The 15,466-nt window shown below is 39.5% G+C and overlaps 1 protein-coding gene across 1 annotated transcript in view; it reads right to left on the reverse strand.

Annotated features, from left to right (window-relative positions):
• Window positions 1–15,466, reverse strand: part of LOC130069343 (ephrin type-A receptor 7) — a gene marked incomplete at its 3' end in the record, with an annotated part of 123,815 nt that overhangs the window by 7,341 nt on the left and 101,008 nt on the right. The window contains exon 4 of the mRNA XM_056233167.1: window positions 3,009–3,164. Coding sequence (XP_056089142.1) covers window positions 3,009–3,164 — 156 coding nt within the window. The remainder of the gene's footprint in view (window positions 1–3,008; window positions 3,165–15,466) is intronic.

A 15,466-nucleotide genomic window follows, 5' to 3' on the forward strand; every position in this document is an offset into this window, starting at 1 on the left:
ATACTACTCACTAAAATTACTAATATATATTAAAGGTGCAGTCTGTAAGAAGGACAGCTAGTGGTGGAAATCGGCACTGCAGTCCAAATCCAAACCATGGGAGATGGATGTTTCCCCGCCTCCTCAGACTCGACCCTCACGCGGGTTTCCAGTTTGACACACAACAGGAACGAGCTCAATTTTAAACAAAAGCCGAGGAGACTTACAAACTGAAAGTTGATGAGTTGATTTATCCGTGTTTTAATATACTCTCGTTCATAGAGATTTTTAGATGGATACCGAGGCTTTTAGGTCGGGTAGAATCTGCAATCTCTGACCCAGATTGTTTGCTGGCTGCAATACGCGGTGTTTTCCATCAACTGACAACCCGGGGTGTGGAAACACTATTGGCTGGACTGGCAGTGGGCGGAGTCACACAGACCAAAACAAACACACATTCCAACAAAACTCACATTTCACAGTAAAAGAACTGGCTGTAGTGTAGTGTTTCTCAGAGATACGAGTATGTGAACTTAACATGTTTCCTAAAGATCTGCAAACATATTATGGTATTGTTATGCTTTAGTAGGGTGAAACACTTACATACAGCACCTTTAATGAAACAAGAATAGTAAAATAAATAAATAATAATAATTTCTGGTGAATGCATGTGTTTAGTTTTCATTTTGAGATCTAGACTTGTGTCTCATAAATGCAGCAGATAATAATGAAAGTGTAACAAACGCTGAAGCGTGAGTGTGTGTGTGTGAGTGTGTGTGTGTGTACAGAATAATTTAAGTGCAAGAAGCATTGTTTTATTAAAGGCTCTGAAGGATTATGCAACGGGGTCCACGTGTGGCCATGAGCGCTGGGAACAGCTGCAGTCAGGATATATCCACACACACACACACGCATGCACACACTTGCACTCTCTCACACACACACACACTCTCTCTCTCTCACACACACACACACGCACGCACTCGCACTCTCTCTCTCTCACACACACACTCACACGCTCTCTCTCTCTCTCTCACACACACACACACACACACTCTCTCTCACACACACACACACACACACACACACACGCACTCTCTCTCTCACACACACACACACACTCTCTCTCTCACACACACACTCACACAAACACATTCACTCTCTCTCACACACACACACACTCACACACACACACACACACACACACACACACACACACACACACACACACACACACACACACACACACACACACACACACACACACACACACACACACACACACACACACACACACACACACACACACACACACACTCAAACACACAAACACACACTCAAAAACACGAACACACACTCAAACACACACTCAAACACACAGGCAAAAAAATTCCACTTCATGTCTCCTTTCAATTCTGTCAATTTACAGAGTCTTTCTGCATTATAGACATTCCTCTCTTTCTCTATCTCTCTCTATCTCTCTCTCTATCTCTCTCTCAGTAATAAACTGTAGGCATGTGCTCATAAGAGGGACTGTAGAATCTATCCTATAATTAACACTATCACAGGCTCTTTCTCTCCCTTATATACCGGCAGCCTAATCAATACAGTAATTAACGGTGTAAATAAAAGTCATAAGCAGTCAGAGACTCATTCAGCCCAGAATAAACCGCTGGTCACACAAGAATTGAAAGGTTAAGTGTGTGATTTCTGTGGCACTAAAGCCACTAAACAGAACTGCAAAAAAGATTGATTCTTCTGGATATGGTTTTTCATTGGTCAGCACACATTAGCCCCGCCCTAAACTCACACCATTGGCTGAGCTGATGCGGCTGTGCCAGGATTCTTTACAGTAAAATCCACATATTAAAGGTTTATTGTCACAATAATGGATAATAATTCTCTAGCACATTATGGCAGAATAGGAGAAAATATTTTACCAGCAAAAAGTTGCGTGCTTTAAATTAAAGCATATGAAATATATATAAATATAATATATATATATATATATATATATATATATATATATATAACATTAAATTTAACATTTTTTGTTCACAATATTCACTTTAATCAGCCAATCTGGGAGATGTTACTTTCCAATACTGCTGATTGTAGTGAAGCTTTTAAAGTGGTGTAAATCCAGCTTTTAATGTTGTTTATGTGTCTGTGGTGTTTTTAATACGCTTTAAGACACACCATGTGTAAGTTCATAAGTCGACAGCATTGCTGAGTATTTCCTCCTTAAAACTGCAGTGAACCAAAGACAGTCTCAAAAACACGGTTTGAAATCGCTGGTGTTTCTGACGTCACAAACGACCTTGTAACCAATCAGATCAACGTGTGATCGTCAACCAGTGGATCTCTGAGCTGAGTGAGTGAGTGGAGGCGGGGCTCATTTGCATATTCATAGAACCGCGCATACTAAATGAGGCAATGGTGTCAAGTTACATTCAAGATATTTAAAGGATTGAAAAAACATTTAAATATGTAATTTTGGTGATCAAAGATGAGTTTTAAGGGATAAAATGATTGACTACAGGGACTTTAAGATTAAAACTAACAAATTAAAATGTCAAGAAGTTGCAAAAGGTAAACAACATTAAACCAAGAATCAATGGGACTGGTTATGGGAATTTTCAAACAAGTAATTACACACGGTATATAATAATACTATGTAGTATATAGTAATTTATATTTTCAAAAACATGTGTTACTCTAGAAATGTGTGAAAATCAAAGCTATAACTATAAACAAGTTGTGTTCTGCATGTGAGTCTGATCTCTCAGTAAACGAGCGTTCAGTGAGAGTGTGTTCGGCTGCAGTTCCACACGCTTCCACTAGAAGAAACTCTCTCTCATTCTTTTCCAATGCGCTCGTTTTTGTGTGTTCACACAGCAAGTGCCAAAACCTTCACCAAGTTTTGCACTATTCCAACGAAGAAAAAAATTCTAAAAAAACAAATGTACATTTTATTCCAGAAGAGATGGGACATGATGGGATTGTCATGCAGACAGAAGCGGTCTTACGAGTGCAGGGTGCGGACGGAGGGTCCAGCGGGGTCCTGAAGTGATCGTCCTCACACACACACACCACAGAGCCTTCTTCCTCAGACTTGCTGTTCGCTGGACACGGGAAACACTCCTGCTGTCGAGAAGACATCTTATACGTGCCCGGAGGACAGGCTGGAGAGAGAAACACACAGCAAAGACCCGTCACAACAAAACCTGGAGCTTACAGAAGTATTCAATACAAGCCTGAACAATGGCATCACTTATAACCTGAGGCTAGAACAGGTTAGATGGCTGTAGACCTTATTAGCCAACATGAGGAACCACTTGAGAACATAATACGCTAGTGGAGAACTGAGCCTCCAGGAACTACAGCCTTTCTAACTAATGAGGTTTATATTACACATGATTAAGGGGCTATTTGTGGCCTTTACGAACAGTAAGTGATGGAAGCTCACGCTCGTAACATAGCCGAGGAGACACTCGTGCAACAATGAAACGCAAGTTCAATGTGGCCACTGTAGGAAAGAAAAGTAAGAGTGTAAGGATGTGTAACGCAATCATCTCACTGATAAAAACAACACCTGGAGTTCACTAGACCAAACTTAAAACACGAAAAGGTATATAATTACAATTTGTTGCTTGCTTGCTTGCAAAAAAAAAAATTGCATATAATAGAGAAAGTTGCCTTTTAGAACCAGATGGTGTAGTTACAGCATCTACCAGCAGGGGCTAACCAGATCATGCTAACCAGATCATGCTAACTGGGTTATGCTAACCAGCAAATCGCTGATCCCTGTAAAAGGTGCTATACTTGCATGCAAATTCCCCAAGGTCATTGTCAAGGCGGATGTTAAGAGTATCATTTATAAATTCTTACACTCAGCAACATCCATCCATTCATTTGCCAATCCCCCAATTTCATTTCGAGTCATTATACAATCCCTTCATCATTGCCTCAATGCACTGACAGGGTCATAAAAACAATTCTCTGGAAAACATGCAGGGAATATGCACATGGATACACAGAGATGCACACACGCACACAGTGACCCAAGCAGCAAACACACACACACACACACACACACACACACCTGTTTTCCAGCGGGGCAAGCAAAATCCGAGAGACAATGGGAAACACGCCAAATGGAATATGGAATATAAAAGCACACATAACTCAAAACACATACACCGATACACACCAAAACACAAGCACATCTCAGTGTATGAAATGTGAAAGCGAAGCTCATGGCTTGTCAAGTTAATTCCTGCAAACAGCTCTAATAAAATGTGTGTTATCAGACCTGTGTTTGATTTTGCTGCTGTCTTTACAACTGGACTGTAATGTGTTTTACTGTTGCCGGAGGACTGTGGCAAAAACAGGCAAACACACTGAAGGGAATGAGATCACAACCCATATCTGCTGACATTACACACACATTCCCAGGGTCTCAGAATTAATTGTGTAATTCCACAACAGACCAGCTGGCTAAATGTGGATCAATTCATCTAAAGTGACATCAGCAGAGGTTGATGAACAGGAACCAGTGAGATGATCGGCTCTGTTCTGCCATGAGGAACTATAGAGCCAAACTCAAGCCAGGTTACAGAGGATCCAGAACCAAGATTATAAATATCTAAAGCCAAATATCTGAAGGGAAAGGAGGCGGTGGATTACGTTTTCAGATGTAGGAGGTACAGCATATACAAGTTAGCCATTTTTTAGGGAATTCTCTGCCTAACTTTATGCCTGGTTTTATTATCTGAAATTGTGCATCATTTTAACTCCAATGGAGAACAAACAAATCATTTAAATTTGTTCATTTAGAAGCCAAGGCAACCTACAAATGAGACTAATAGAAACAGAAACATTTAATTCAAGACAGAACACAGGTAGTGTGACCTAACAAATTTCCATAAGAAAGATTAAAATATATATGTGCAGAAAGAGTTTATTGCAATTTTTTTAGTTCGTGTAAGTTCAAGAAGAAAAACAAAAACAATACTGGATATAAACTCTGAAGTCTTTGTGTCTCGCTGACAAATATCTGGTTTTGTGTGAGCAATCAGATTTCGCTGAGGGTCTTCATAACCACCCAGCTCCTTCGAACACACATCAATAAATCATAAAGAGCGTAATACAGTAAACGTGAGCAATGAATTGTTTCATTGGCGCTCTGACAGGAGGTATTAATGAATATTAATAAGTCTAAAAAGACGTTTGCTTTGCTCTCCCTCTCTCGTCTCGACACAAATGGCCTTCATTATTTTCTGGCTATAATTCCATGCCGTCTTCTTTCCAAATGTCAGGCTAGATTTGCAAGCAGCTGTCAGGGAATCAATAATTCATGTCATCATATTCAGATCACTGCCTCAATGCTGCTAATTCCAATTTATGAAAGAATCCCTTGCGAATGGAATAAATCCACATAAATGAAGGAGTGAAAGGTCTATTTTAAAGGTCCTGCCTATCATATGGTCTTCATGCTCCTGTGACAGTTCAGACCATTGGGTTTAAATGAGCTAAAATAACCGTTCGGGTTCAGGTGATCCACGTGGTTTTCCCATAAAAACGGAGCATTCTGTAACAGTGATTATAGTGACATTGATATGGCCTCTGCATTAATCAGAGCCACAAAAGCTATTTTTTTTCCAAATCTCAAATGTCACAAACAATCACCTTCAGTGGTCTGGTAACAGCAGCAAAATTAAAATATAATTGGGAACAGAAATTCATAGAGATTTGGGTGTGAGGTCTAACCACCCACATATAACACCCAACCAATGTGAATTTTAATCACATAACAACATCCTAGCTTCCTGTGAGCGCAAGTAAAACCACTCACATTTTCAAATTTTCCCCAGTTATGGTTTACATGACAGCCATAAATCGCTTGAACTGGACATAGAGTCCCTTTCAGAGGAAATTGGAGAGAGACAAAGGAGAAGATCTTACGATGTCACGACTGGACAGACTCTTTCTCTGCATGTCTGATATCTCTGATCCTCTTAACACACCTCACCATTTTCCTTCACTCTTCTTTTTTCTTTTGATCCTACTCTTATCCTCTTTCTCAGTCTCTTTCACTCTCTCCCATTTTCTCCATCTCTCCCCCCAAATCCCTCTTCTCAGACTCTCAAATTCTATGCTGCTTATCACTACCAACAGAACAATAGAAAAACCACGGACAAGAGTCAGAATTAGAGGACATTACGCTGCTCGGCCTTAATCCTAATCAGGACAAGAATAATCCGAACTCTGCCTCGTGGGGCTTGAATCCCAGCTGCCACTCACTCCCACTGATCAATCCTCATCAATGCACTTCTCTTATTAACACACAGATCTGCCATGGCTCAAATCAATGATCCTTGCTCACAGTCTTGGACTTTTTGGACATTTTGGACACACTTTTCTTGCGTTAGAGTTCTGTACTAGAGTTCCTGGTTGGTTTGCACGCTTACTTCATCAACAGATCTTGCACTGTGTTCTCCCTTCCTTCCCAATGAAACACATTAGGTCACCCACCTCCAGAGGCTTAGAGAGGAGGATGACATCATCAAAAGCGTCCACCCAGCTAATGTTGGGGCTTTGTTTACTTTCTGTCAACTCTGATGGATGGTTTCCATTTAGCCAAGTATGGAGGAGATTTGTAAATGTCCAGAGCTGAGCCTGAGCCCGAGCCCCTGATGGAGAGGCACAACGCTGAGCAGATCCGAGAGGAGTCAGGCATCGCTACATGTGTGCACAATGATCTCCTGTCACCAGAACTCGAGAATTCAGGTCATTGCGTTTACAGATCATAGACCACTTCATGTGTAATTTCTCACAGAAGGTCCTGGGGAACCTTGTTATACAGAGGTAGAACTACATAAAGTGTGTGAGAGATTTGGCATAGTGATATGAAGAGAGAAACGGGTGAATAAGAAAAGTAAATTGAGAAGGATGGACAGAAGAAAGAAAATGAAAAATACAGATGGAAAGAAAGATGGCTGGCAAATGAAACGGGAAAAGAAGAGAAAGTGGGAGGGAAGGAACAAAGGAAGAGGGAAAGAAGGAAGGAAGGAAGGAAGGATGGAAGGAAGGAAGGACAAGTGTAACAAAAGTAGAGAAAAATATATGGAAGAAAATTAAGGAAAGATGGAAGGAAGAGCGGGGAAATGGAACAGAAAGGAAAAGTGGGAAAGAAAAGAAAAAGCGGGGGAGGTAAAAAAGGGAGAAGAGAAGAAAGGCAGGTAGGAAGGAAAAGCAAAAACCTATAAAGGACCTGAGAAGGAAGGACAGAAGAAAGAAAGGAAATGACAAATACAGATGGAAAGAAAGATGGAAGGAAAATAAAATAAGGGAAAAGAAGAGAAAATGGGAGAGAAGGAACAAAGGAAATGGGAAACAAGGAAAGATGGAGAGACTGAAGGAAGGAGGGAGGAAGGAAGGAAAGAAGGAAGGAAAAACAGATGTAACAAATGTAGAAAGAAAATATATTTATGGAAGAAAGGAAGGAAAGATGGAAGGAAGAAGGGACAGGAAGGAAAAGAGGAAAAGTGAGTAGTAAGGAAGTTGGAGGTAGTGAACGAAGGTAATGAACAGGGGAAAAGAAGAGAAAATGGGAGGGAAGGAACAAAGGAAGCAGGAAACAAGGAAAGAGTGTAGGTAGGAAGGAAGGAAGGAAGGAAGGAAGGAAGGAAGGAAGGAAGGAAGGAAGGAAGGAAGGAAGGAAGGAAGGAAGGAAGGAAGGAAGGAAGGAAGGAAGGAAGGAAGGAAGGAAGAAAGAAAGAAAGAAAGAAAGAAAGAAAGAAAGAAAGAAAGAAAGAAAGAAAGAAAGGAAGGAAGGAAGGAAGGACAGATATCAAAAAAGTAGGAAGGGAAAAAGATCAATGGAAGAAAAGGAAGGAAATATGGAAGGAAGAGGGGGGAAAGGGAAAAGAAGAGGAAATTTGGAAAGAAAGGAAAAAGTAGGGAAGATAAAAAAGGAAAAGAAAAGGAAAGCAGGCAGGAAGGAAAAGCAAAAAGGCATAAAGGAAGATAGAAAGAGGGACAGACAAACGCAAGGAAGGAAAGACAGAAGAAAGTTTAGGCAAAGGAGGGGGGGGGGAATGCTGAAGGAAGGAAGGAAGAGGGAAAAGAGGCAAGAAAAAAAAATGATGTGTGCCAAGGCAACATTAAATAAGCGTACTAATGTGTTGAGGTGTTTCTATGAGAGTGAGACCGAACCGTCTTGTCGGCCTCACTTTTGCTCCGGCAAACAGCAGGGTAGCGTTTCACAGTGGGGAGACGGCACTGGTGAAATTGATTTCCTGTAGGCTTTCAGTGACATTACCCCTGTCCCCTCAAACCCCAATCTCAACACGCCTATATCCACGTCTGCCTGATCTCAGAAAGCAAGCTATCAGCTTTCCCTCATTAGGCCAGGAGAGAGGGATGAGATAGGAAAGCAGAGAGGAAGGAGAGAGACTCCTGTCCATTTGCATTCCAAACCCATCAGGCGGGTGTCAATGGGTATGTTTGCATCTGAATGTCAAAGCAATTTCAGGTGCGGCACTCAAGGAATTGAGAGAGATGGAAAAGAAAAAATAAGTAAAAGCTCGTTTCTGAATCACTGAAGGGTGTCCGACTGATGAGGGTGCTGGGTTTGGAGAATGAGATGCAGGCAAATTTGCAACATCTCTCAGAAATATCGAAGCACGACAGGTTGGGCACATTTGCAGCCTCAAACAAACACCGCTCCTTATTGTTAGCTCAGGTAATGGATGCCTCTTTTTTCATTCTCCCCTTTCGCTTTCAGGCCGTGAGCTCAGCTTGAACATTACGTGATAAAGCAAAGTGGAAAAGAAGTCATTCCTCAAAGTTTTGCAGACGCAACCAATCGAGAATCTGAATGTCTTGCATTACAAATGGCTGTGAAGTGTCCAAACGTTTCCGTCTTAACAGGTTAGTCAGCAGCAAAACCCAACAATTTAATTATAATACAAAAGATTAGAGGTGTGTTTGTTGATTGATTTCCATTTTTTGAAGACAAATGGATGTCTGGAGGCTGGTCAAATTTTCCATTATCAATGGCGTAGAGGTCAGGAACGATGACAGACAACATGATTATGCCGTGCCGAATAAATCAAAGCAGGGAATGGGAAGAGGAAAAATGGGTAAAGATAGAAAAGGAAAAAGGGGGAAAGAAAGCAGAGGAAACAAAAACAAGTAAGGAAAAGAAATGGATTCTCATGGACCAAGCCAAGACTCATGGAAAAGGTTCACCTTTATGAGAAAGTCCAGTGATGGTAGCACCTCTGACATTTGACCTTAGTGGCAAAGGGGAAAAGGGGGGGGGGGGGGGGGGGGAAGCATAGACTTGGGGTGTCCAATCCTGTACCTGGAGACTTTAGTCAAGTCAATTCACCTTCATTTATACAGTGCTTTAAACAATACAGATGTTCTAAAGCAGTGATAATAGGACATCTAATAATGTAAGTACAAGTAACAGAGATTGTTAGGCTTTACAGCAGCTCTAGAATAAAGTTATTGTCCAGATAAAGTTAGTTTGGATTGATTCACTTCCGTTGCAAAGATCATTAGTTATTTACTTAGGGGCCGCTAACACGACACCGCTCTAACTGAAAACAGAAACTTTTAGTGCGTTCTGGCCGTTCATTCACACGATAACAGTGTTTGGTGCTCGAGAACACACCCTTTGAAACAGGTTCCGAGGTGCAAGTTTTGAAAAAATTTGAAAACGTCATCATCTCCATGTAAACTTCAAAGACGTGAATCTGTGAAAACGGTGAAGGCGTGCACATGTATATTACATTTGTAGTCTATAGGTATTCAATTCTAATTAAACACACAGAACTAATGTGTTGGGACAGGTTGGAGCTACACTCTGCTGGACATTGGTCTTCCAGGAGCAGCCCTGGTACAGACCATGTCAAAATACTTGGAATACCGAGACAGCAACTTGTCGGCCCAGATATGGTACATCAACCAGTCCCAGATGTGGGCCGGATCTGGGCCAACACTATGGTGCTGTCTGGGATAAGATCATGTTTATAAAATATCCAGTCACCCAAATCAAAACTGTAGTGCCTCTGACCTTACTCTACCTAAGGGGAAAAAGGCCCTAGGGGGAAGGGATAAAAAAGGAAGAGATTGAGGATGAAGGTATTGATCATGCCAAGATCCAGAACTGTAGCGCCTCTGACCTTTGTGCCTAAGAGTCGGTAATGCAATTGGCCACGAAAATAACAGGGTGGTCCACCTTTGGAAATCGAAGGGAGTAAATGGTTGTGAAGACATGACAGGATCGATGGCAAGGGTAGGTGGACACTGGCGGGTCTGTAAGGGTTTTAAGGTCAGGGTGACCCTCGTTGAGAAATGAGAGGCTCAGCTGAAGATGAATGGATGTACAGGGCAGGAGGTCATGAAGGGTAATTAACGGTCAGCCTGAAGGATCTTTAATAGGCTTCAAGAGAAAAAACAAAGCGTCAGCCTACATAAATGCCTATAAGATGACAAACACACACATTTGTATCACACAAACTCACTAGCTCTGCAGACACAAAAACGTGTAATCCTCCAGAAGTGCAAGAATTAACCGAGTTTGCCAGTCTGGCGTTTGCATAAAAAATGAGGCAGAAACACAATCAAGGCCACAATTAAGCTGTGAAGGTAAAAGGCTTGTGACCTTGTTGTGTAATTAACCCCCTGGGGTCGGCTATCGCGCCGGCGCGATAGGCAGACTTTTTTTCTTATCAGTGCAAAAGAGACTCAAAATACTCTGTTGATTTTAATCTTACATGTAAGTGTTATACATCAGTCGATCCTGTTTAGTGTATATTATTTTTCTGTATACTCACAATAAAAACAAAGTGTTGTGCTTTTTGTCAAATGAAGAAAAATAAACATGATGCGAGTTTTGCCTTCTCTCTGTCAGTGCAGTCCATTCTGAAACGCGTCCGAAAAATTAACTCTAACTCTGCAAATACTTGTCACACAGGCACGAGAGATTTTTCTTTATGAAGCTTGAATTCTCTTCTTTTCAATGAAGTAATTTATATAAAAAACAAATATTCTCAGTTTATGTAATCTGTATGAAAAGAGAGTGCTGTCAGAATTTTTTTCCCCAGCTCATTACACTTCATTACGCGTTAATCTGACACGCCCACGGAGAACGCGCGCTATTCAAACGCAAATGTAGAGGAAAGCCATGACAACGCCCACATCAGCCGTTCCACCGCGGCGGTAAAATGTGGGGTGTATTTGCTACCTTTTACCGCTAAGAGGCGCTACAATCATAGACTCTGAAAAGTGTTCGTTTATTCTCTCTAATGCGTAATCTGCTGCTCATTCAGAGCGATTGAAAGCTGGTAGCAGATGAATTCAACAAGTGAAACGTAGTTAAAATAATTCATTACCACAATACTGAAATTAGGCTGAAATACTGAAATGAAATTGAATAAATAATGAAAACATAAAACGGTGGCTCAGTGATCAACGCATCAACACGAGCTTCAGGGAGCTTCAATCGACCCGAGATCGAATCTCAATGTGGCATACATGTTGTTAACCGATGTTGGCCAACAGCGTTTATATTTTACCTTCTTGATGCTTAAATAGCTAACTGTTTATAACTGTTTACTTATTTAAAGTCAAGAGTTTTGTTTAATTATCATTACAACATAAATTTGCTACATTCCAGTAGAACCGCAGCCGCTGCACAAAGGACAAAAACTGATGAAGGAAGATTGTCAGCCGATTGCATCAGAAAATGAAAATGAAGAAGCTCGTCTTTAGTCTGCTAAATTATTGTGTAATGTAAAAGAACACTAAAATTACTTAAGTTTGAAACCAAGTTCGAACATTTCAAGGTTTAAATAAAGTGTTTTTTTTTATTTAAAACAGGGTTGCATCGGGTTTAGAGTTTATTTCTTTTGCGATGCAAAATAAGAAACACTAGGCTAATATTATTCTTGCGACATTTTAAATTTGTATTGCCAAATAAATGACATTAAACAATTAAAACAGTAGGCCTACAAAACGAAAATTGTCCAAAGCAACATAATTAAATTAAAACATGCGTTTTTCTTTGCCTCTCTCGCGCTGAATCTCTTTTTAACAAGTTTATTTAGTCTCCCTCGCTCTCCATATGAAAGAGGAACATTAACACCTAGGCCTATTGTCCTGCGCGCACAGCACTGAACTGTCCCCCAACCCCCCACAGGCTATCGGAGTCTGAGGCTGATTTAACACAAAGAGAAGTCGTAATTCACACTTAAATCGCTATTCTAGACAGTGTTGATAATGAAGGAATTAAATGATTTAAGTTACATGTAGCCTAGTGAAATTTCTGTCATAAAAGTTTATTACTAAATATTTCATTATTTCAATAATTGATGAAATAAAACTGGTTTGGGCCAGCTTTTTCCAAGCAAAACTAAATATAATCTGAAAAAACGCATGTTCATTTGTTGTCATGAACAAAATGTTCAACTTAATATTAAATTCTACAGGGATCTTTGGATCCTTTCAACCAGGCATGCAATTTGTGAATTAAGTTTTTATTATTTTTTTTATTATTCAAATAAATATCGAACCACGGTGCTTCGTGGTAATGTTGCTAAATTAAATAACATGTAGGCCTATAGAATAATTATGAACTTAAATGAAACAATATCGCAACATTTCGACAAATACATTATTTGATCTGTTTTTACATTTTAATTCAGGGCGATTTAGCCTGCTACATTTCATTAGAGCGAGATTTTCACCCTTGTCATTTTCTCATTGGGAAGCGCTTACATAGCCCAGCAAACATTGGTCCGACGGCAACGTCGTGTCCCTGGTCAAAAATAGTTGCGGCCAGGACGTCATAAATCGGTAAAAAATGTAACACAGAACATTTCCTAAAAATGCATTCAGATACATTTGTACATGTCTACAGTTGCATGTATAATTGTTATTTTAACTTTTAGCTCGTGTAGTTATGTTTAGTGTATCGGGTGAGAGGACGTCACCTGCCGACGTCTTTTACACGTGCATTTATAGTCCATCATGACCCTCTATGAAATCCTTGTTAAATATGCAAAAGCTGCGCTTAATCCTCGCATGGTTAATACTGCAATAATTAATGTAGTTGCCCATGAAGTTTTTAAGAGGTTGTGAAGAAGACGTCCACTGGCGTCCTTTACACTTCTAGTCAGGCTGTGAATACTATACGTCCACTGGCGTCTTTTGCACGTCTAGTCTAGCAAGACAGAAAAAAATTATCAGGATTTATAATTCTTTATAAAATACACGATTTATATACAAATGAATATATATTTACTTTATCTTGTTTTTATAAATTATAATCACAAAATGCACAGTAAAGTGATTGCAAAGCCACTGCATTTTAGTCATTATTTTAACCTGTTGTACCTGATGTATTCGTTGTTATTTTTTTATGGAATGTATATACATGTAAAACAGAAATATACCCGGTCACCATTTATGTCTGAGTTGGATGTAATTACCCAAACCCTCTGCCCAAACCATAAACTGTGCTGCCAAGATGTAACAAAAGATCTCGCGATATTACAAAATCCTGCGATGGGATTATCTCGCGAGATGTTAACGCGTTCTCCCCATAGATTCTGGAACTTTGAACAAACACGAGGAGAGGAGGGAGTTGTGTCGATATTATTAAAAATCTACTGTTGGGTAAGTACATTTTGTATTAGATTAACGTGCTTGAGTTTTACTTGTGTGACATGAATGAACCGAAAGAAATTATGCCCACATTGTCAACTGAAATTGACTGAGTTTGGCTAAAATTAGCCAGTAGGCTAAAAGTAACTTTGAACGTATACAACAACGGTAACGTTATACCAAGTATACTGTTTAATGATACAGTCATTACTGTAACTTATTAATGTAGCCTTTTGAGAGTTTCTTTCAGAAAGTAAATTATCTGAAATGGAATGAAATGTTTAGCTGGATTTTAACATGTATGTTTTCAGTAACTGCTTTAAAAATAAAAGCAGAACATATTTTATACAACAAAATAAAATGTAATGCATGTTGATTACCTTTTTCTAATGTGTCATTCATGATTCATTCATCTTGTTCCATGTTTTTTTTTATTTAGCTGTAGACCATAAAAATATTTTGAAAATAAGTGCATATCATTTACCTCAAATTTTAATTTAATAATTTTATTTATTTAAATATATATATATTCTCTTCCCTTAGATGCTGTGAAGAGGTGGAGCCCAAATGCTACAGACTCTGAAATTGATGCAGCAATGGCAGAACACCTGAAACACGCTCCAGGAACAGCTGGTGGATACAAAAACTGAGCCAAACAATGTGTTTTTAAACGGATAGTTTCCCCAAAAATGAAAATTGTCATCATTTACTCAACCTCATGTTTCAAACCTGTATACCTTTCTTCATTGAATTTTCATTTTTGGGTGAACTATCCCTTTATATAATAATTCAGTATTTTGTAATTGGTATTTTAGTTTGGTTAACAAATGTTAAACATTGAAAAAATATTAAGATACATTTTGGCTGTTCAAGATCAATAAAATGTGCTAAATCAGAACATGCTTCTTTTTTTCTTTTGTCCACAAATAATGTGTTCTTGTTTGTGATGTACACGTGATTAAAACGTTTTATTGACGGTCAGGTCTGACTAGACCAATTTTGGACCTTTTTAGAACCTTTGTCAAGATGTGTAAACTTCAAGACTTGATTGCCTTTCACGATGTTACACAATATGTGTGTGATTATTTTAAATGCAGGCTTATATACACTTAAATTATGCAGCAACACATTTAAACACACAAATGACGACGCATTTAGACGTCCAGGGACGCGCTGAAGAGACGTGGAATTCACGGCCAGAAGAGACGTGGAATTCACGGCCAGATGACGTCAAAGACGTCGGTTCAACTTTCATTTTGGAACTATATTTCAACCATGACGGGACGTGTCGGACGGACGTCTTTTCAACGGTCATTACACGTCCAAATGTTTGCTGGGAGGCTACATGTTTGAGTAGATCCTCTGTACCTCTCGTTTTCATATGGATTACATAATCAGATAACATTTATTAGCCTGAATATTTAGACATTTAAAGGCATTAGACAGAGCCGATTTCTTATAGTGACTGAGCTGAAGTGGCTTTCGGTTCATTTTTGTGACGCGCAGTTCCCGGAGACAGAGACGACAGATAAACTTTTGTCGTTAGCAAAAGTTCGAATAAAACCCGATTTTAGAAAAATGCATAGGGCCACTCGGCGTGGTCTGCCAAAACACTTAATTATAAACTTCAATATTTCATTCAAAATAATCTCAAAACGCTTTGTGAAATTTTGAAAAGCCGTGCATGCATTAAGGCCACTTGAACTATGGACAACTGAAACGCTGGTTTTGATTTTATTGTTTATCGTTGTTTAAACGTGCTTGTTCTGTTGCATATCTCTATTTTATATTTGATATGGTCTAT

This window comes from Rhinichthys klamathensis, unplaced genomic scaffold (assembly GCF_029890125.1).
Source record: "Rhinichthys klamathensis goyatoka isolate OS25496 unplaced genomic scaffold, OSU_Roscu_1.1 h1tg000361l_1, whole genome shotgun sequence".
Lineage (NCBI taxonomy): Eukaryota > Metazoa > Chordata > Actinopteri > Cypriniformes > Leuciscidae > Rhinichthys > Rhinichthys klamathensis.